The 21,097-nt window shown below is 46.5% G+C and overlaps 1 protein-coding gene across 1 annotated transcript in view; it reads right to left on the reverse strand.

The window, feature by feature from the left end:
- The window catches only part of LOC149361391 (carbonic anhydrase 6-like), a 66,154-nt gene that overhangs the window by 14,544 nt on the left and 30,513 nt on the right, over positions 1 to 21,097 (reverse strand). The window contains exons 6-7 of the mRNA XM_089568063.1: positions 14,677 to 14,817; positions 9,852 to 9,905 (exon numbers count right to left, since the gene is read on the reverse strand). Of these exons, the coding sequence (XP_089424189.1) occupies positions 9,852 to 9,905; positions 14,677 to 14,817 (195 nt within the window). The remainder of the gene's footprint in view (positions 1 to 9,851; positions 9,906 to 14,676; positions 14,818 to 21,097) is intronic.

Below are 21,097 nucleotides of genomic sequence, written 5' to 3' on the forward strand. Positions count from 1 at the left end.
TGAGATGCACGACTGAGCACGCTGTAAGGACAACTTTTACCATCATACTGAGAAAAATGATGCGCTATGATTGTCTATACAACACAAGTGCCGTCAGGTACATTTTGTGTTGGTTTCTTAGACAGGAAATGCCATGTATTTCAACAATGTTATATGCTTCCTGTGCTTCTGCTACAATTATAAATAATGTAAAGGGTGGCAATACACTACCATACTGTAATCAGTCTGCTTTGGTGTAACGTAGCTGTAAGCAGATCCGGGCCAATCCATAGTGCTGAAGCTCTCTATCTGCAATTTAGGTGGCCCGACGGTTGACAGGGCTTTTTTACTGCTTACAATGAAAAAATCTCCGTCGTGTAGCTGGCCTTCCGCCATCGTGGAATGCTGCGAGACGAACGCGTCTTTGAAGGATACGGGTTAGCGCGGGCCCATGGCCAGAGTGCGCATGGTAGCGCCACAGATGTTAGAAGAAAACGTGCACAGCACAAAGCTACCCCTGAAGGTTTGTTGCCATGGTCAGGATTTAACCGAATTCATGTCATCAAAAACCGACGCTAAGGTCTACTCACTATCATGATGCCCGCAGCGTAGAACCCTTTGCAGCATGTCTGCAGGAGAGCCCCGGGGCGTTTTGCTGGCGATGAGGATGCCATCGAGCCACCCGATGTGGTGTCTTGTCTTAGAGTCTCGCCGGAAGGCGCGCAACTTCTGCCATCCAACGTTGACAAGTCGGTTGGGCAACGCCGACGCGTGCTTCACTTTCTACGGTGCCTAGAACACTGGTGGCGAAGAAGCGCAGCGCGCACAGCACTTGCAGCTCCAATGAGAACGCTGTGACAAGCACACCTCCCAGTTCATCGGCGAGTACGTCGCACAGACACTGTGCAGTCTCCTTCCTATGTCGAAGCCTCGAAACAACTGAAAAACTCGTGTGCGCTTCAAAACAGTCTTCATGCACCCTCCTACACTGTTGCTCGCGGGGACGCCCGAGATGTAAACAGCCGCCATACTCGGTCTCAAACACATCCACACAACTTTCTTCGCTGTCAAAAAAATTCTTAATCAGCTCGCATAATTAGGTAAGCAACATCCGGCACGTTTACGACGTCAGCCGGTAACGCAAAAAATCAATATGACTGCCGGTCACGGCTGACCAGAACGGTGCAGTGACAACGTTTTTGATAATGTTTTGGAGTAAGAGCGATCCGTAATACGGTCCCTGGACCATACAGTCATCACCCCCGACTCGAGAGGGGCCTGCAGAACTATTCAATAGGGGTACATTGCTCACTTTGCTTATCACATCCTTTAATATAGCGACTACCTCGGAGCCTCCCCGTCTCGAGCGATCGTGTGGGCTCCTGCTCAAGTGGGCCTCGAAGGCAATGAAACGGTAGACGCCATCACCCACGCTCTCACTCTCCGGGAAACACCTGCAGAACCTTCCGAAACGGATCTCCAACCCATTCATGGCCTCAATTTTTGAGAAATTATTCAGTTATAACAATTCGGTCCGGAAATTTATTCTAATAACTGTAGGGGCCTTACAAAGGTAGACGAACGCACTCTCCTCCGCCTTTACATAAACACTGCTGTGCACGGAAATTTTATAACACTGATCCTGCATGTACAGGACATTGCCTGCATTGAGGGGAAAAATCTTCGGAGACTGCATGTACAGGACATTGCCCGCACTATGCGTGGAGGTCATCGGACACCTTAAACATGATGTGTACATGTCAATCAACCCCGAACCTCGCCCCAAAACACAAGCCCAGCCAGGAGGACTGCGAGGCAGCCTTCATCGGCTGCTCCGACCTGGTGAGCCAGAAGGCCTGGGTCGGCCAAGCCCGATCCGCGGAGGTGACCAATGGGCTACTAGAACAAGCAGCGCACCTAATGATTGTGAGGGGTGGCGCTTTCCGGGTGGCGTTCGTCTTGCCAGTAGTGCACAAAGATTAGAGTGAGGCTACGGAGGAGTATACGTATGTTAACTGTTGGAGAAGTATCTGTAGCTTTTGTAGCAGCTACATTGTCCACAGATTCCCCGTTTCGCGTAACTCGAACAGGTGCAGTTCTGCGCATGCGCGAGGAGCTGAGTGACGTGACAGTGCGCAGTCGGCGCGCGCCTCACCTCCCGCCTCGTCGCCGCTCCGATCGCATCGTTTCGCCAGCTGTGCGCATGCGCGAGGAGTCGAGTGAAGTCATTACGCGCGCCGGCCCCTAGCCAGATGTGATCATGCAGGGCGCGCGCTACTGCGCATGCGCAGGGAAGCTGCGTCGCCGTATAAATGCAGGGTGACACCGCCGCGGTTTATATCAATTTGCATATGGAATAAGGAGAGTCTGGCGCTGTCAAGCGGCGCTGGAGACTGGAGAATCTCAACTCTCCGACTCCCTAGGTTGCGGCCTGGCGGCTGGCTGCCGAGAACAGGAACAATGAACCGCGCGCGGCCAAGCCAGAGGCTGAGATGCCGGAGCAGAAAGAGAGCGCCTGGCCTGGAGATACATCGCGACGCGGAGCGGCGTGCCCTGGCCTAGCCGGAAGGCGATGCGGCGATGGAAGACGACGTGAAGGCCCGCCGTGTATCCGATCACGTGATTTTATCACGCAACTTGGGGGAGAAACCAAAGCTATCTGAAAAGGTGTAACCAAGATAAATTTGTACCTTTCGCTACGTATATCCTGGCATAGGTTATCTAAGCCACTGACATTTTTTTGGCGTGAAACACTGTCACGAGAGAAAAAGAAAACGATAGACCTATGAAAGGGCATGTTAATTGGAACGTGACACTTGAGAGAAATAGAAGGGCGAAGAAAGGTGAGTGCAGTGGTATTTTTAAGGAGATGGAGAAGAAGACCACGAATCCGAAAACGAGGCGGAAGAAGAAGAAAATGAAGAGGTATAAAAGGAGGAGTTGCGAGGTGAACAGGAGGAGGAACGTTCCAGGTGCGGAGGACGCTGGCGCACGGCCGTCGGCTGCTGCCAGAGGTGTTTCATCGTAAGGCCCACTGATTCGAAGCGGTTCCATAGGCTGATGCCCTGGTCCCGTGGATCACGACGCTGACCGCGTATACGGAAGGTGAGCGTTGTGTTAACCCCTCCAAAACGCCGACTCAGCCAGCCGCTGGTTTTACCTCCCAGACCTCGTCACCGGTGTGAGGACGCTCCTACGTCGGCATCCAGCTTCACCTAATCCTCAAAATTCCTGTCGTAGAAAAGCGGCGTCTCATGAAACAAGGTACCACCTGGGATTTTGTCCGTACTCCGCGTCCGACATAGCGTGCGGACCACCCGCTTTTGGTATTAAGCCTGTATGAGTGCGCTTGTGATCTACTCGCCAGGACCCTTAGTGTGGTAGGACTGCGTTGGTTGTCTGCAGTATTATCTTTGTGCGTGTAGTGTGCTGTTTTGTTAGTTCTTTAGGCACGCATAAAGTGTGGCATCTTGAGTTTCCCCTTCGAAGCCTTTTCTCTGGTTTATATGCTTGCACACACACAGAATGCATACCATAAAACTTCGCAGGCACACTTTTCTGTGGCACACACTCTTTGACGCAAATTTTCTCCTAGCCACTTGAATCCGGGGAACGTGGAATCTGCGTTCCTTGAAGGTACGCAGCAACATGTTAAATTGGCTAAATATCTAGACGTTTGGGTTAGGCAAGCCGGCACTCCGAACTGATGAGATTAAGGGAACGGCTGGCAACTATGGTTGCAGATTAGAGAAAGACCGATGTATAAACCGATCTTCTACATTTGCATTTTCACATGACACACCCTGCGATGTGCTTGGTTTTCTCCCAACCACTTTTCTCCGGAGAACTGTTCTAGCTTACTACTGCACTAAATATTTAAATCAATTAATTAAATAACTGTAAGGAAGACTCTTAACCTGTTTGACTGGATTTTTGTGTAGCATTGTGCTAACCAGGTTCTCAACGAACTCTAATGATTATATCTGGGGATAATCATAGCTTTGAACGCTGAAGGCCCGTGGCAGCATGAAGAGATTTTCTCGGCCTGCCCATGTGACTGGCTACTAAAAACTCTATATATTCGTCTAAGGACCAAACAGTAACAGATCTTATTTTCAGGTGTTATTTCTTGCACACTTCGCCGTCGCAACCGAGGGGCAATCATACGGTTAAGTTGCACAAAGCCGAGCAGCCGATCCGCCGATCGGCTTGCCCGGCTGTACGGCCGCTGCGAACCGCAATGAACCTGTGAAAAAGTATGCAGCCTGCCTCTTGGGCCATCAGATGGAGCCAGTACATTGCATTGAGAGTTTTACAGCCAGCTGATGAGGGCCTGACAGCCAGTAACGGTCAAAGGGCATGCACGGGCGGGTGCACTGCCGGCAATTGCATTTGCCGGCAACATCTTTTAGATTTTTTGTACACCAGTACGGCGTAGCAAACAGCTATTCTCATGGATTCATATATGGAGGGGGGCAGGGTCTGCTCCCAAGTTTTAGGTGCACTTGCACAGTGTGGGAGATAGGGTGAGCACTTACTACCACTGCCACGGCTAGCAGCAGGGTTTAGCCGTTCCGAACATATGGGCTACAGGGATCATTTCCAGACTTGTACAGAGTGTGTCTAAGGCACGAGAGATACGATAGAACCAAATTGGCGTCACTCCAGTGTATGGCCGGCAACCGTTATAAAAATGAGCTTTGTTTTTCTGTTCACGCAATGCTGAGCATGTGTTCAGCCAACAGAAATTTAACTGAAATTTAACTTTAGTTATGTTTACACAACACTCACTCCACAGATGGTCTGTGCTCCAAAACTCAACAAATATGGTGCATAATTACTATTGAATTACTGCTGTTTTTTCTTTGAGAAATATATTTGACAATACGTGGTTTGCAACCATCCGTGACACTGTGTGCGACTCTATGAGCTGTTTCGACAGGAGAATGTAATACTACGTTAGAAATATTCTTCTACCCTTAGCAAAAGCTAATACGTTTGAAATATACGGCGGGCTATTTAGATTGCATTTTAGACATATTTTGTGTTCATGAATGCACTAAAAATATGTAGGAAATACTTTCCTGGAATTTCATGCTTGGTATTCGAAATATATATTCTTAAAATATGCCAAATATACCTCCCTTAAAGCATACTTCTAGCACTTTTCAAATACGTGAAAGAATGTGTACTCAGCATTAGCATCTTGTCAGTGTATTAAAAGTGTAATTTCAGAAAGATGAAATTAATTCATCCAAAGTATACTCCAATTCTAAAAAACGGGCAGTCCTTGTAAGCGTATATGTATGCAGTTTTAGCATCTTGTCAATGTATTAAAAGTCTACTTTCGTAAATATGAAGTTAATTCATCCGTAGTATACTTGAATTCTAACAAACGGACAGCCCTTCTAAACGTATTTGCAGCATACCTCTAGCTGCTGTTAAACAGTCGAGTGGCTCGAAATCGCGTTTCGGGAAATGGCATTTGCGTGTTGTCAACGTATTTGAAGCGGACTTCCGTCAATACGCAACTAATTCGTCCAAACAATACTTAAATTCTAGCAAATTGGCAGTCCGCCTTAGCATATTTGCAGCACACTTCAAGCTGCCGTTGAATAACCGAAAGCTCGAAACCGAGTTTCGGGAAATTGCATTTTTATGTTGGCAATGTTTCTAAAGTAAATACGCAATTCATCCGTCCAGGTATAGTTAATTTCTAACAAATCGGTAGTCCGCGTAAAAATATTTGCATTACACTTCAAGCTACCATGGAACAATCCAGTGCTCGAAATGACATTTTAGGAAACAGTGAAAACTCCCCCTTTCCTGTCGTCCTTTCGTTGCAATACAGTAATCATAGCGCGGGAACATCGCAGGACAAAGACGAGACGTGACGAGAACGCCTGCGTTGTTCCCGCGCTATGATTACAGTGTTGCGATGAATTACCAACCTGCTCAAGGCTTTTCTGTTCTAAGTCCAATAGTTTATGGTAACTTCTAGCAGGATCGTAATCACCACTTATTTACACTACGTGCGGAGAACGTGATAGCATGATACCGACAAAGACGCCTTGGGAATTTCCGGGCCTGAATATGCCAGCGAAAAGGACCACAATTGAGAAGGCCGACCGGCTCACTTAGACGCCCGTGTATCTATTGGTTGACAGTTCGACTCCCGACCTATATCTGACGCAAGTTTCGACTAGCAATTCTAGCAATATATTTTTAACCCTTTGAAGGTTTTTGCCGTATATGTACGGCGGCGGTTTCTGTCCCGCAAGGTCTTTGCCGTACGGGTACGGTTTCGATTTTCTGTTTGAAATTTTGCGCCAATAGAACAATGCGTGCTCACTGGGGGGTGCTTCCACCTCTTAGGACTTACAAGAAGTGTTTGAATTTTGTGCTGCCTTCTTACGGAGATAAGCAGAACTTATGTCTAGCTTTAGCGCGGCGGCACAGACTGCGGCAACACCCCTTTTGTAGGTTTTGGGTTCGCCGCGTGATCGCAACGGAGTCGCGCGAAATTTGAGTTTTCTTTTTGTCAGCACTATCTTGCAGGGGCTGCCGAAGTTGATTTCTATCTTTATTGGCGCTGCTCTTAGCTTGCTTATCACCGTTGCTCGCGAGGTATTTTCGCCCTGTGTGGCAACGCGCCTACGCGGTTTCGATACCGCTGCGGGATCGCAACGGAGTCGCACGAAACGTGTTTTCTCTTTGTGGGCACTGTTTTGCAGAGGCGGCGAAAGTTGATTTCTATCTTTATTGGTGCTGCTCTTAGCTTGTTTATCACCGTTGCTATTCTATTCTATTGAACATTTTCCAGTTGTGAGTGATGCTGTCACCAAAGTACTGTTCCTAATTTTTTTACTACTTATTCTCGATTATATACATTTTGTAGATTCAAGATCCGCAATAAAGTAATTTGACCACCTGGGAAAGTTTTCTTCAAAATAATTCGACCCTCAAAGGGTTAATGTATTAAATGTATATTTTTAGTGTATTTCTAGTGTTATCTAATGTATTTATTGTATATTTTTAGTATATTTTTAATGCATTATAAATATGCCAAGCGGGCAAGAATGAACTTTTCACGTATATTAAAAAAAGTTCAAAATACTATTTGCAGTATGCTTAGAAAGCATTTAGTTTAAGCATAAGGACAAAAAAATGCGAAATAGATATGAAATTAATACAATATGTTTGAAATGCATTTTAAGCACATCATCTTTTTCGCTAAGGGTACTCTTGAATCATGTAAAAAGAAAACTGCGCGAAATACGGGGAGAAGACAGAAACATACACGACAGTACCAGCGCCACGCGTAGCGCCGGTACTGTATGATCATCATCATCAACATCATCAGCCTGACTACACCCACTACAGGGCAAAGTCGTCTTCCATGTCTCTCCAATTAACCCTGTCCTTTGCCAGTTGCGGCCACTGTATCCCCGCAAACTTCTTAACCTCATCCACGCACCGAACATTCTGCCGTCCCCTGCTACGTTTGCCTTCTCAAGGAATCCACTCCGTTGCCCTTAAGGACCAGCGGTTATCTTGCTTTCGCATTACATACCCGGCCCAAGCCAACTTCATCCTATTGATTTCAACTCGGATGTTATTAACCCGCGTTTGTTCCCCGACCCACTCCGCCCTCTTCTAATCTCGTAACGTTACACCTACCAATTTTTCTTTCCATAGGTCGCTCCGTTGTCCTTAACTTAAGCTGAACCCTCTTTGTTAGCTTCCACGTTTCTGCACCATAGGTGAGTACCGGTAAGATGCAGCTGTTGTATACTTTTCTGTCCAGGGATATTGGTAAACTACCATTCATGATCTGAGAGCACCTGCCATATGCGCTCCACCCCATTCCTATTCTTCTAGCTATTTCGCTCTCATGATCCGGATCAGAGGTCACTATGAGCCCTAAGTAGACATATTCTCTTACTACTCCCAGCAGCTCGCTACCAACTGCGAACTGCTGTTCCCTTGCTAGGCTGCTGAACGTTACTTTGGCTTTGTGCATGTTAATTCTAAGCCCGACCGTTCTGCTCTGCCTGTCTAACTCATCGATCATGTTTTGCAGTTCATGTCCTGAGTGGCTTAGCAAGGCAATGTCATCGGCGAATCGCAAATTACTCTGGTATTCTACATTGACTCTTATCCCCAACTCTTGCCATTTCAGACCCCGGAATAGCTCCTGTAACCAAGCGGTGAATAGCATTGCCGAGATTGTTTCTCCCTGCCTGACACCTTTCTGTATTGGAATTTTACTGCTGATTTTATGGAGAACTATAGTAGCTGTGCAATCGTTACAAATATTTTCCAATATTTTCGCATAACACTGTGCCACACCATGACTCCCCAATGCCTGCATGAAAGCTAAGGTTTGCTCTGAGTGAAATGCTTTCTCGTAATCAATAAATGCTATATATAGGGATTTGTTATATTCTGCGGATTTCTTTGTCATGTGACTTATAGCATGAATGTGGTCTACTGTAAAGTATCCTTTACGAAAGCCTGCTGATTATTTGGTTGACTGAAGTCAAAGGCTGTCCTGACTCTGTTAGCGATTACATTAGTAAACACTTTGTAGGCAACGGACAGTAAGCTGATAGGTCTAATTTTTCAAGTTCTTGACTTCTCCTTTAATATGAATTAAGATAATGTTAGCGTTCTTCCAAGCTTCTGGTACAAGGCATTGATTGCGTATGCAAGTTGGCAAGTTTTTCTAACATAATGTCTCTTCCGTACTTCAAAAAATCTGCTGTTACCTGATCCTCACCAGCTGCTTTCCCCCTTCGCATTGATCCTAAGGCTTCCTTTTCTTCCCCTTTCGTTACTGCTGGGATATCTCATTGCTGTGCTCGACTGCATCTCTCAGTAGCTTGATGATTACATTCGCTACTGTATGCATTTGTGTACAACTCTTCGGCTGCTGTATAACATTTTACATATTAAGAACGCATGCAGCACCTGTTAAAATTCTCGTAAACCGCTCAGTCATTTTCTGGCATAGAAAAAAGTGCTTGTAGTGCAATATGCTCTATCAGGCATACCTACATAGGAGGATTCGTATGTGCGCTCATAAAAAAGGCGAGCTTTTTTAGGGGTTCATTTCTATTGTTTATGCATGAATCAAGGCCTCCAACTAACAGATCAATGCATGTGAACTCGATTACTTCTACTACATGAAAAGAAATATTAATAGTAATAATTGACATAACTTTGCTGATCGGCAGGGCACTACCTGCGCAGATCCGGACGCCGGTGGGCAGGACTATATAAGGGTTGAACCGAGATTGCGCTTATGATTGAAAAGTTATGAACTTTTATTTCATGCCATAGCCTAGTGTGAAATACTGTTCCATGCAGTTTATCTCATGGATGTGTATTTATATGTATGGACAAGTATGTTTGTGCGTATATCTGGAGCACTACACGAGTGGGGAGGTCAGCGTCACGTTAACGAGATATGGCAGCAAAAATGTGAATATACCGCCGGGAATTGCATCGGTCGTCAGTCCACCTGGCGCAATGCGAATGTATTAATAGGATTTTTTTATTTTGTTTTGTGTTAATTTAGCGCATACTCAAGAGCAATTCATGTGCCAGTTATCAACATGCGCTCCACATGCTGTACACACTGCATCACCAAAAACTCTCCACGTTTTCAACATTCTTTCAACAGGGTGTGTTGCGGGCTGCTGTAGTTTCAACATAAAGTCAACCATGCATTTTCGTAACGGAAGTATGATTCGCGGGGCGAGCAGCAAGTGTCCTCGATACTCTGGCATGCGGTCAGTGAGGTTTTATTCTTACGCAGATTTAGACTTGTATACCGAATAGATGCGGAGATTATGTTCCGACCATACATCAACCTTTGGCCGCGAGCCGCTGTTGGGTACCGTGGTGAGTAGGTCATCAAGCTGAAAGCAAAAACCGCATGGAACATGAGGCAAACACTATAGTAAGGCACACAACTACAAAGATACAATAGGTAAGACTTTTGCAATAGACTTCCGCTTGTGCGTCGATAGTGGGTACCTGGAGTGTGCGCGTCCTTTGCTTAAGGCGCAAATGAGACTTGCAAACGACCTGCCTGAAAACTGTAAAGTAGACATTCGTAGGGCGCTATGGAAAATGCTTAAAACGTATGAAATTGACAATTCCCTCCCTTGTACAGTGAGTGTCCTACCAGCGCATCATATGATTCCCATCTATACGACCTATGTGGTTTCGCCGTGAACACCTAATTATATTCGGCCAACAGAAGTGGCTTATGTTTGCACTCGACAGATCTGCCTCAAGGCACAAAATTAAGCTCTGCAGATAATCCATTAGAAATGATTCTCATGCGTTCAGAACTCTTGGAGTCCTATGATCTGTGCTTCATTATCACGGGATCTCCACCCTTTCAGCTTAGAAGCCTTTTCTGGGTTTAAGAATACGCCGAGACGGCCTTATATGGGCTATGGCAAGCCCCTGATCAGTGGTATCGGTTCATACCACCAACCGTGATTTAATTCTTGCGCTTAACTTAAAGCTCGGTTTCTCCTTTGCCTCCGAAAATTACGTCTTTACCTTCATGCACATGTGCCTATATAATCGTTTTCCTCTAGGGAGAATTACGTTCAATGCTACTGCAGTCAATATATAAAGCATTTATTTGTATAGAAGAGTCGGCTTTAAAACTAACTGAACCGCTGCCGTATATTTTACACAAAAATTGCAGCTCTTAATTATTATGTTTTCATTGAGGTTGGTTTAAAAGCAGTTTTCACACATGCATTACCACTAAATAGCTCCAGAGGAGCTCCCTAATTATATATGCCGCCGCGGTGACTGTGGTTACGCCACTCGGCTGCGTTCCCAAATGACGCGTGTTCAATGTTTGCCATGGCGGTCGCACTGCTGGAGACCCATTGTGCGATCTCAGTGCAAGACCGCAACCCCTTGCGGTCGAAATTTTCTGGAGGTCTCTACTACGTGATCCCTCATAGCGTGAGCCGCTTTGGGACACTAAGCCCCTTGATCATTTCTACATTGTGTAGTGACCACAGTGCAAGAATATCATTATGTGTTAATAAGTCATATAACACCTTGACATTTATCAAGTAACATCATCTATTTGTCACCAGTAGCGAACACCTCGTAAGTGAGTAGGAATGTTTTACTCTGAGAAACCCAAGCTCTAGAGCGAGACACTCATCACTGAAGACTCTTCCTCCTCGTTGAAAAATCTTACCTATAAAATGCTTCCTGCGCTCGCACCAACCATTTCAGACGGACAACAAAATCGATCAGATGTAGTGAAAATCTGAAATTCGCGCGGTTACTTTGAATAACGTTCACTGCCTCGTGGTACGTGGAGACGGCTGAGCTAAAGAGAAGAGCGATTTCCTGGGCTTGTTTACGTCGACAACAAAAAACCGCATCACCATACCACGCATGCCATATTAAGTGAGACCCTCTAGGGCAAGCTGTTGCATGGCACAACGCCGAGCAGGGCTGGGTACCGTAACTAGCCTACCACCTCCTCCAAAACAGCCTCTAGACCGGGGACCCCGCTCACCGGCGTATAGTTTGGGGTCCTCCTCGCATGGGCCTTGAGGCGCGCCTTCTAACCGGACATTCCCCTCTGATTCCGACGTTCAGGATCTCGAATTCACACCAGCTTACTCCTTCAAAGACATTTACTTCATCAATATGGCCATGCCCGTTATTCCCGCCCTTGTGAAGGTCTCTCAAAGGAAGAAAAGCGGCTTCTGATTCGCCTGCATACTCGTATTTTGCTGGGCCCGGCAGCACTCAAACACCCTTCCTACTCGGGCCACCGTTGCTGCTTGTGCTTAACCGAGTAAGGCCGTCAGAATTGGGAAATCCCAATAAATGGTTTTGCCTGCGGGCTATTCCTCGGTGGTGTGGTTCTTCATGGCCGCAGCTGTGGTCGAGCTAGCGGAATGGCGTTGGCCCTGAGTGCAGATGCGAAACTGCGCTAGAAACCCCCCAGAATTTTATAAGCTCTTTGTCGTCACGATAATCCGTCAAACTGCCCTCAAGAGAGGTGTTTACTTCCGTATTGTATTTGATGCAGCATGCAGCTATGAATAATTGTACCTATGTGGTGTTCCATGAATTAAGCTCTAAAAATAAATTGCCCACAATCGAGTGATGTTACAAGCTTTTTCGTATTCGGCGAAATTACGCGGCCTTCTTAATTACTCCTCCTGATTAAAGGATGAAAGCGGTTACAGGACACTAGCCTATTCCATACCGAAAGGAAAGTTCCCATATCTTTCCGGCAGCTGGTGTGAGGAAGAGGACTGTCTACAGCTAGTACAGGCAGCAAAAGCACGGGAGTCAAGAGAGACGAAGAGGGAAATAGTCTTTACGGACATAAAGCAAGGAATAATGGTGGTAGTTTTCTGCAAGTGCATTATATTAAAGGCAGGAATACGGCCCATAAATTGCGGAGAAGCATTGGAAGGGATGCCAAAGAAACTGGATTTCACAGTGACGCAACGGGCATAGTTGTTGCACGGCAACAACAAAGCCGATACAAGATTAGACAGCACACATTTTCTGAGGAAAATTTCCGCGTTCGAACAAAGCAAACCATATACGCGAGCCTATTCAGATGTAATGGTGAATAGGAATCTTAGAGAGGTGCGCTATTTAACTAAATCAGAGTGTTTGTCGAAGCAGCCAACCATGTGGCCCTGTTGGTGTCACTGGGGCTTCGAAGGCAGTTTAGGGATAAGAAAAGCTGCCATTTGCCTAGTGAACTAGGCGCGCTGAACGCCGCCCTTGAGTAGTCGCGTGATTAGGTTCGACTTGGATGAGAAATGCTATTCTGCTTCTAAAGGTTGCAACAAAAGACGCACCACTACTGTTACACATGCATTTTAGTCGCTAGGTTGGCTGGGTATCTAAAAAAAATACTTTTCTCTGAATGAATAAGCTTTCTGTGATTTAGTGTGGTGCGGTTATATTGTCACAAAAGACCCGCTGTCTCCAAGGCGTGTCAACATGATGTGCGTAAATATTTTGCTGAAACGCAGCAACCAGATAGTTTTACTTAGAACCAAGGTTCGTATCGGTTCCTTCGCTTTACTGGAGCTCACTAATTTTTTTAGCGAGAAATAAATGAATCGTGCAGTAAGCGGTTAAGCGCTATCAATAAAAGACATTTATTTTTTGTATGCAGTGCACAGTGCAACTTGTAAAACGTGCTAGCTAGTTTTTATGTTTCCTTCGGTTCCAATGTGTTTTTCAAGATGTCTGATTCCTCCCCCCTCTCCCCCCCCCCACCTCACGCCCTTGCTTTGAACCTTTATAAACCCCTCTAAGCGCCAATAAAGCGTTTAGTGGTGGAAGTTCAGCGTTTAGTTGAAGTTTAGCGCTTGTGTCCTGCCTTGTCCCGTCATTTTGCGCCATGGAACCTCATGTGAACGACCTGCTAGCTGCAACTATCACCCTTCTAACTTTGAATGAGGCTCACCTTGGGCAACGTGGAGGTATCGAATAACTATTGCAGTGACTTTGCTTCAAACATGAGGCAGGGCGAACAGATAATCATCACTGGCCACTGCACATGAGCACTAAGCTATTGCAACAGGCGATCACACTCGTGATGTGCAGTGCAAATCTTCGCCTTGACTTCCCTCTGTGAGCGTCATGACAGGAAAGAAATCGCGCTTTGGGGCACCTGGCACTGCTGTCCGTCTCCAATAACCTGGTTTCACACAATCCTCCAAGGTTACCACTGCTAATCTACCAGGGATTTTCGTTTTATAAGCCTCGACCAGTTTGCGTGCTCTCCAAGCTCTTTCACCGTGCACTATTTCAGGAATCTCTCTTTACCATATTCCTCTCAGTGTTCGGGTAAGTGAGAGCACGTATTATTCTGCAGTGACAGTTTATGCTTTCAGCCGTCTCAAGACATTTGAACAATGTACACCATTTCAAACGACCGCACAACCCGCAACCCACCGCACTCCTCACAAATGAGTTTCTATGCTTTTCACACACATGACACTGATTTAGTTGACCTGGAAGGTTCAATTGATGTTGCTACATTTGGTAGTTTGCATAGAAGCCCCGTTTTGTTTGGTTTGGTTTATTAGGTTCAACGTTACAAAGCAACTCAGGCCATGAGAGATGCCGTGGTGAATCGCTCCGGAAATTTCGACTGTCTGGGGTTCTTCATCCTGCACTGACATCGCACATTACACGGGTCTCTAGTGTTTCGCCTCCATCGAAATTCGTCCGCGGCGGCCGGGATCGAACCTGCGTCGTTCGGGTCTGCAGTTTTAAGGCACAGATGCTCACCTCACATGAAACGATGAAATATGTGGTAGAACACTGCGACAAACGCTTAAAGATCTCGAATTTAAGTGATTAGGCACTGAGAACTTGTCCTGAGATGCTCACTTTTAGTTTGTGAGCATACTTTGACTGCCATGATGACCTTAAACCTAAAAAATGGATTAGCCCCGATTGCAAATCTATTGGAAAGAAAGGAAGCTATTTTTGAGCAATCAATGTCGCTGTTTTGAGAGAATCTTTGCGACGCTCCATCGCTACCTGCGTTTACGTTTGACACCTGGCCGGCGCTTCCGGCCGAGGAAAAAAGTGGTTCCTTCCAGAGATAGCCTCGGCGGAAGTTCATATTGGTATAACATGCAAGCGACTCACGGTAGTTTCTTGAAATTCCACTTGCTCTGTATTGTATAGCCACGTGACACCCTCGCTGCACGGTGGATAAGTCAAAGAGCCCTTGTAGGAGTACATGAGGACTTTCGTCTCGTTCCGAAAAAAACCGGCCAGAGACACGCCCTGCACCACACCAAGGCACCCAAGCTGATTAAAAAAAAATATGAACTTTAGTATTTGAGCATATTTATGCACAACGAAGAAAAAAAGGTCCGAATTTCTCAATTTAGTCAAGAATGAAATGCATGAAGGATTTTTGACGTGCCCTTTGTTGGGTACAATGTACAACCCCAGACACCCGAAGCAGTTGTACCTAGAATATAATTTTCCAGCCAAAGATTTCAAAATGTGCTCCATATATTTCACGCAAATGACAATAGGCTCCTTGCTGCAAAATAAATAGTTGAAGCTCCTCCATATGCTAGGAAATGCGGCTACAGAACAGCTGAGGCTGCTATAGAGATTCATTACAATAAAGAAGCATGCAGTTTTTAAAAAAAATCTCAACATTAAGGATCTTGAACTCTAAACTGTCACTTAAGTTATGATTGAAATATAAGGAATAATTCACCTGATCAGATTCCACATAATGTTTTTAAAAAACAAGCCCTGGGAAAGAAGCACGCAATAAGCCTTATGCAAAAGAATTCCACACTTGCAAAGAGACGCTACCTCAGAACCACTAGGCAAGGAGCCGATTTTTCTTTCATATGGTGATGCGATAGTACGTGTAGCCAGCATGTACTCGCATGTGTTTCAAAGGAACTCTAATAACAGGCTTTATGCTGCTTCATATTTGGCGCTACTAAAGGGTCATGATTTGTAACATAGCAGCCGAGAAATTGGAAGCTCTTAATTTTGCTGAGACTTCCACTAAACGTCGACTGTACTGAGGGTAAAATTTACCGCCATGACGCATTTCCATGCACGACTGCTGTTATTGTATTTTAAGTGGGCGAGCCTGAAAGCGAACGATGAAACGAGTCACCGACGTGCCCCGAGGAGTTCTTCTCTTCCTGTAAAAGGAAGAGATTTTATTATTGTTTCTCTCTCCTCCTGTAACTGGGTGCCGCTGAGAAGGCACCCGCTGCTCTGGGGAATCGTCAGATCCCTGCCTTTGTTATGAAGCCTGCTGCACGGCACGTGGGCACAAACGGTGCCATGTTTGCGCTTCTATAGTCCATAGTAGCTAACAGTATTCGGATCCGGGAAGACCGGCGAAGCTGGGGGCGATCCCGCACATTGAGGCGGGGACGACAGCTCTGTCCGCTGTCGCGCCAGGTGCAGCAAGAGGCTCCTCCTCGTCTGAGAGAACGGCGGGCCTATTTCGCGGCCGCACGTGGTCCGTGGTCCACAGCGTTCCTCGTATTTGAAGCGACGAAGATGTTGTGGGATGGCGAACCGTTCCGGCAATCGAAGCTAGGCGTGGACGGATGTTTCGAACAAAGAAGTGCTCGCCGGACGAAAGCAAAGAGCTTTTGCGTACGTTACTAACGCAGCGCATCTTTTGCTTCAATCGCTTGAAGTCCACATACGTTCTTAGGCCGAGGTGCATTCCTTGAGTGGGCGCTTGCAGCTGCCTGTCCATGAGGATCTCAGCGGGTGGGGACCCAGAGAACGCGTGTGGCGTCGTCCTGCAGGAAAGCAGGATCCGCTCGATGTTTGGATATACCCAGGCGCCGCCTTCATTGTCTACTTGACGTTTTCCGCTGCTCCATTCGATGCTGGGTGCAATGGCGGAAACCGGTTTCGCCTGATGCCGTTTTTGCTGAAGAAGTCTGAGAGAACGGCGGGCCTATTTCGCGGCCGCACGTGGTCCGTGGTCCACAGCGTTCCTCGTATTTGAAGCGACGAAGATGTTGTGGGATGGCGAACCGTTCCGGCAATCGAAGCTGGGCGTGGACGGATGTTTTGAACAAAGAAGTGCTCGCCGGACGAAAGCAAAGAGCTTTTGCGTACGTTACTAACGCAGCGCATCTTTTGCTTCAATCGCTTGAAGTCCACATACGTTCTTAGGCCGAGGTGCATTCCTTGAGTGGGCGCTTGCAGCTGCCTGTCCATGAGGATCTCAGCGGGTGGGGACCCAGAGAACGCGTGTGGCGTCGTCCTGCAGGAAAGCAGGATCCGCTCGATGTTTGGATATACCCAGGCGCCGCCTTCATTGTCTACTTGAATGCGGTGCCGTTGTCGGAGACAATGATGTCTGGTATGCCATGCGCGCAAAATATGCTTCGGAGGCATCGAATCGTGGCGTCCGCTTAAGTTGCATAAAAGGGAAGCACCTCTACCCATTTAGAGTAGGCATTGGCTAGGCTGAAAAAGTATTGTCTTTGGAATGGACCACCAAACTTGACAAACAGTGTAGACCATGGTTTCTTCGGAAACAGCCACGGATTCATGCTTTCCGTCCCATTCTCTGGTGTCGAAAGATTTTTTAAAATCGCACTTTGTGTGCAATGTTGATGTTGACCCCTTCTCACCGGATCTGGCTCCGCGCGACTGCTGTCTTTTTCCACACCTGGGTGATTTTCACGAATCAGTTCAAGAACTTTTGCTTGCAGTTCTTCAGGAAAGACTCATGCTCCTCGCCAGACGCAGTTCTCCTGAACAGTAAACTCTGTATGGTTCTTCTGAAATTGTGTCCGATTACCTCCTCTTGGCAGCTCATCTACACTAAGGAGCGCCCGGCGTAGGAAGCACGATTTGTAGCTTTGGCGATGGCGGATGACGAAGTCAAAGATATGAGCATTCAAGCATGAAGATGCCAGTAGGCTTGGGTACTGTACCGGGCTCTGTAGGAGCCTGTAGCCGCGTCAGTGCGTCAGCATTGCTGATGCTGGTGCCAGGGTGGTACACAGGCGTTTATTTGTACGCTAACAGGGTAATTGACCAAGTTATCATACTCGGTGAGAATGGGCTTGTCTTGGCCGAAAAGGCCCAGAAGTGCTTTGTGACCAGTTACAACATCAGAATGTTGGCCCCAGGGATACCGATGAAACTTCGAGGCGCCGAAAATTGAGGCAAGGGCTTCTGTTTATAGCTGACTAATTTTTTTCTGCTCAAATTCGGCTCCTCGATGCGAAATCAATAGGATGTTTCCGTGTTTTGTCTGTGTTCGAGAGTAGCTCCTATTCCTGATGATGAAGTGTTGCAGCTGAGAAAGATTTGCTTGGACGAATCGAAACGATGTAGTACCGACGCAGAAGTCAGTACATCTTAACTTTTTTTGAAAGCTCGATACTCTACACTTACCTACTTCCACAGAGTTTTTGTAAGTAGCAGATTCAAGAGCCGGACAACTGTCGAAATCTTAGGTAGAAAACGCATTGAAGATGCCTGGCGTCTTTGGGACTTGTGGCATTCAGGACAGCTTCTATCTTCCTTGGTGTTGGCCTCACTACATCTGCGTTTATGACATGGCCCACAGTTGCTAGAATGAACATAAATCTAAATTGAGCCTGACGCCTGCTTGCTGTAGACGGTGTGGCACACTGGCCACGTTCTTCAAGTGTTCTGCGTAGTCCATTCCCGTTACCAAGTCGTTATCAAAGTACACGGTGATGTGTCGCATGTCCTGTAGCAAATGTTTTAGTTCTCTCTTGAATATGGCTGGCGCTGAAGCTACTCCGATAGGCCATCTGGTGTCGAAAGATTTTTAAAAATCGCACTTTTGGTGCAATGTTGATGTTGACCCCTTCTCACCGGATCTGGCTCCGCGCGATTGCTTTCTTTTTTTCCACACCTGGGTGATTTTCACGAATCGCAGCAAGGGGATATTTTTCGAGCACTGTGTCACCTTAGTGACCTTGAAGTCGCCACATATGCGCACGCGGCCGTCTTAACTGAGCACAGGAACAACTGCGGCTGCCCCGCCGGATGTTCTTACTGGTGTCAGTACCCCTTCTGGTTCTATTCTTTGCAACTTTTCTGCGACCTTGTCTTGCATTGCGAAAGTAATTGTTTGTGGTTTGAAGAATTTGGGAACTGGATCTTCCTTGACGACAATTTTGGCTTTCACACCTTTGAATGTTCCTAGTGCCTCTGAAAATACTTCTTTGTAGCACGTCAGCAGCTCCTTAACGCTCGTGATTCAATGTATCTGACGTCATTGAGATGGAGCTGCAGCGCACTAATCCGCTTTCGTCCGAGAAAGGTTGGAGACTGGTCCGAAGCTAAAAATAAAGGCAGGATTGCCCCTCTTCGTCCGACCAGGACCGGAACGGTTACCTTTCCCCTACCGGGTGTCATTCTTCCGCAATTACTCTTCAGAATCATGTCTCGTGGGTCTACTGACGGTTCAGGTAGCCGATTTTGGAATGCGGCCTCCCCAATTGCGCTGACACTGGCCCCAGTGGCCACCTTCATTCTAAGAGGCCTGCCTGAGCAGCATAGAGCAGCTATCCCCTGCGATAGCAATTTATCGTCTGTTTCATATGCGCTGGGCATGGCACTGTGAACTGGGTGCGCTTCGGCCATACACTGAGCTTGCATTAGTATGCTAAAGTTTTTTCGCCATCTTCATTTCAAACAGGAGCTTGACTTCTGACTCGAACGTTAGGTTTGACTCTTCAGGCAGGTGCCGCTGCATTGGCACGTTATTACAGGCGCAGAGGAGTCTGTCCCTAAGCACGTCAGGAAGGAAGGTGCTCTACCTACTCAGTTTGCTGAAAGCTTTTTAAGTGATGCAATTAGTCGCTGACATATTCTTCCGGGTGGCGAGAGCGACTATTGAATTTGAAGCGGCAAGCCCCCCCCCCCCCCCCCCCCGGAAGGCATCGCAGTGTAGTGGCCCGAGAGCACGGTGGACATTTCGTCGATGGAGACTTGTTCCGGTGTTTTAGGCGTGACCAGGCCCCATTTTATGGAGTAGGTACCCTCCAGGCATGCACGTTCCTTGTTCTTAAACACAGCGACTGTGAATTACAAGTCTAACTTTATAAAAACTTTCATGAAAAAGGGGCCTGTGAGATAAAACATATGTTAAAGCCTTCCTCGAGTGCGAGGCTGGTGTAGTTATCGCAGTCCGTTGACTTGGGAAAGCATATAGGACAGAAAACCAGTTGCGTTAAACGCTTGCAGGATAACTCCCTAGGATGAAAAGACTTTTAGGAGGACATTCGTCTATTGCAGGAGCTTCAAATAAGGCAAACTGGGCAGTTGTTCAAAAGCAGGAAATCTTTGAAGCGTGCTTACCTGGACGGTAGGTAATAATGATGAGAGGTGTCATCAATGCGCGTGGCATGTGAGTAGTCGAGGATACATTTACGTCCGATATTACGCGCGGTAGTTGCTCTATCGCGATGGAAAGAAACGCAAACAACGCGGTGCCTACGCGCTACGCTTTTATTTCTTTTTATCGTGATTTAAGCTGGTTGCTAAAAAGCTGCTGTGTTCCCATTTCTTTTCACCGCCCCTGTAGGTTTCAAAAAAACACAGTTTGAAGGCTAGCGCCCGTCCACGCGTCTTTGCATGCGCTGACTCCCATCGTGTTACAATTTTACGATGCACCAAATAGCCCAACGGCATGCTGTATCGCGATCTTATATGTCCCATTTGCAGTGTGCGCGCATTTTAACAGGCTTGATACCTCCTACTTACTCGGCGAAGGGCGCCTGAGTTACTGGACCAATGGCGTGCCCAGCAATAGGGCCTGATGTGGTGGTTTTCTAGCCGGAGACTAAAAGCAAAACCTCAAATACTGTCATATTTTTTCCCCGCGGTAGGAAATCAGAAGGGGCTCAGTGATTATAAGTTACTCGGTGGTAGTCCTATATTTAAAATAATTTTCCTATACTCGTGTATTCACCCGACTCGTAGCAAAATACTACTAAATATGCACTTCATCAATGTGTGGGCGTCGACAATTGAGCGAATCTCGCTTCTGGTGGCCCCTGCGAATGGGGCATTCCGCCATCTTCCCCTGGTCAGCAGCCAAACTTCGTTTGACCAAGAGGAAGATCAAACATGGCGATAAACGATGCAAACACAAAGGACATCTCTTTGCTTGCATCGTTTACTGCCAGGTTTGATCTTGCTTTTGGTCGAGTTAAACGTGGTGTGCAAATATATTAAGTTTAATTTTCTCAGCTTTCAAATTTTCTGCGACCACTCGTCCTTACAGCATTTCAGAATGAAAGCATAAATATTGACACTGAGGAATACAATTATGGTCTCTAGTTTGTTTGTTTTGACTGTTCAATGTGACCGGGATGACTTTACAAGGATGTTAATTGTAATTGGTTAGCAATTTCAACAGATAGCTTAAAATGATACGATATTGTGAAAACTGCATAAAAATTATTGATCGGCCTGGATTGAGCTGTCGGTGTTTAAGGATCGAAAATTACTTTAGGCACAGTGTCCCCCCTTAAGAGGCTAGTGGCTGCTCTACAATAATCACATT

Source organism: Amblyomma mixtum, chromosome 2 (assembly GCF_055824585.1).
Source record: "Amblyomma mixtum isolate Tamu chromosome 2, ASM5582458v1, whole genome shotgun sequence".
NCBI lineage: Eukaryota > Metazoa > Arthropoda > Arachnida > Ixodida > Ixodidae > Amblyomma > Amblyomma mixtum.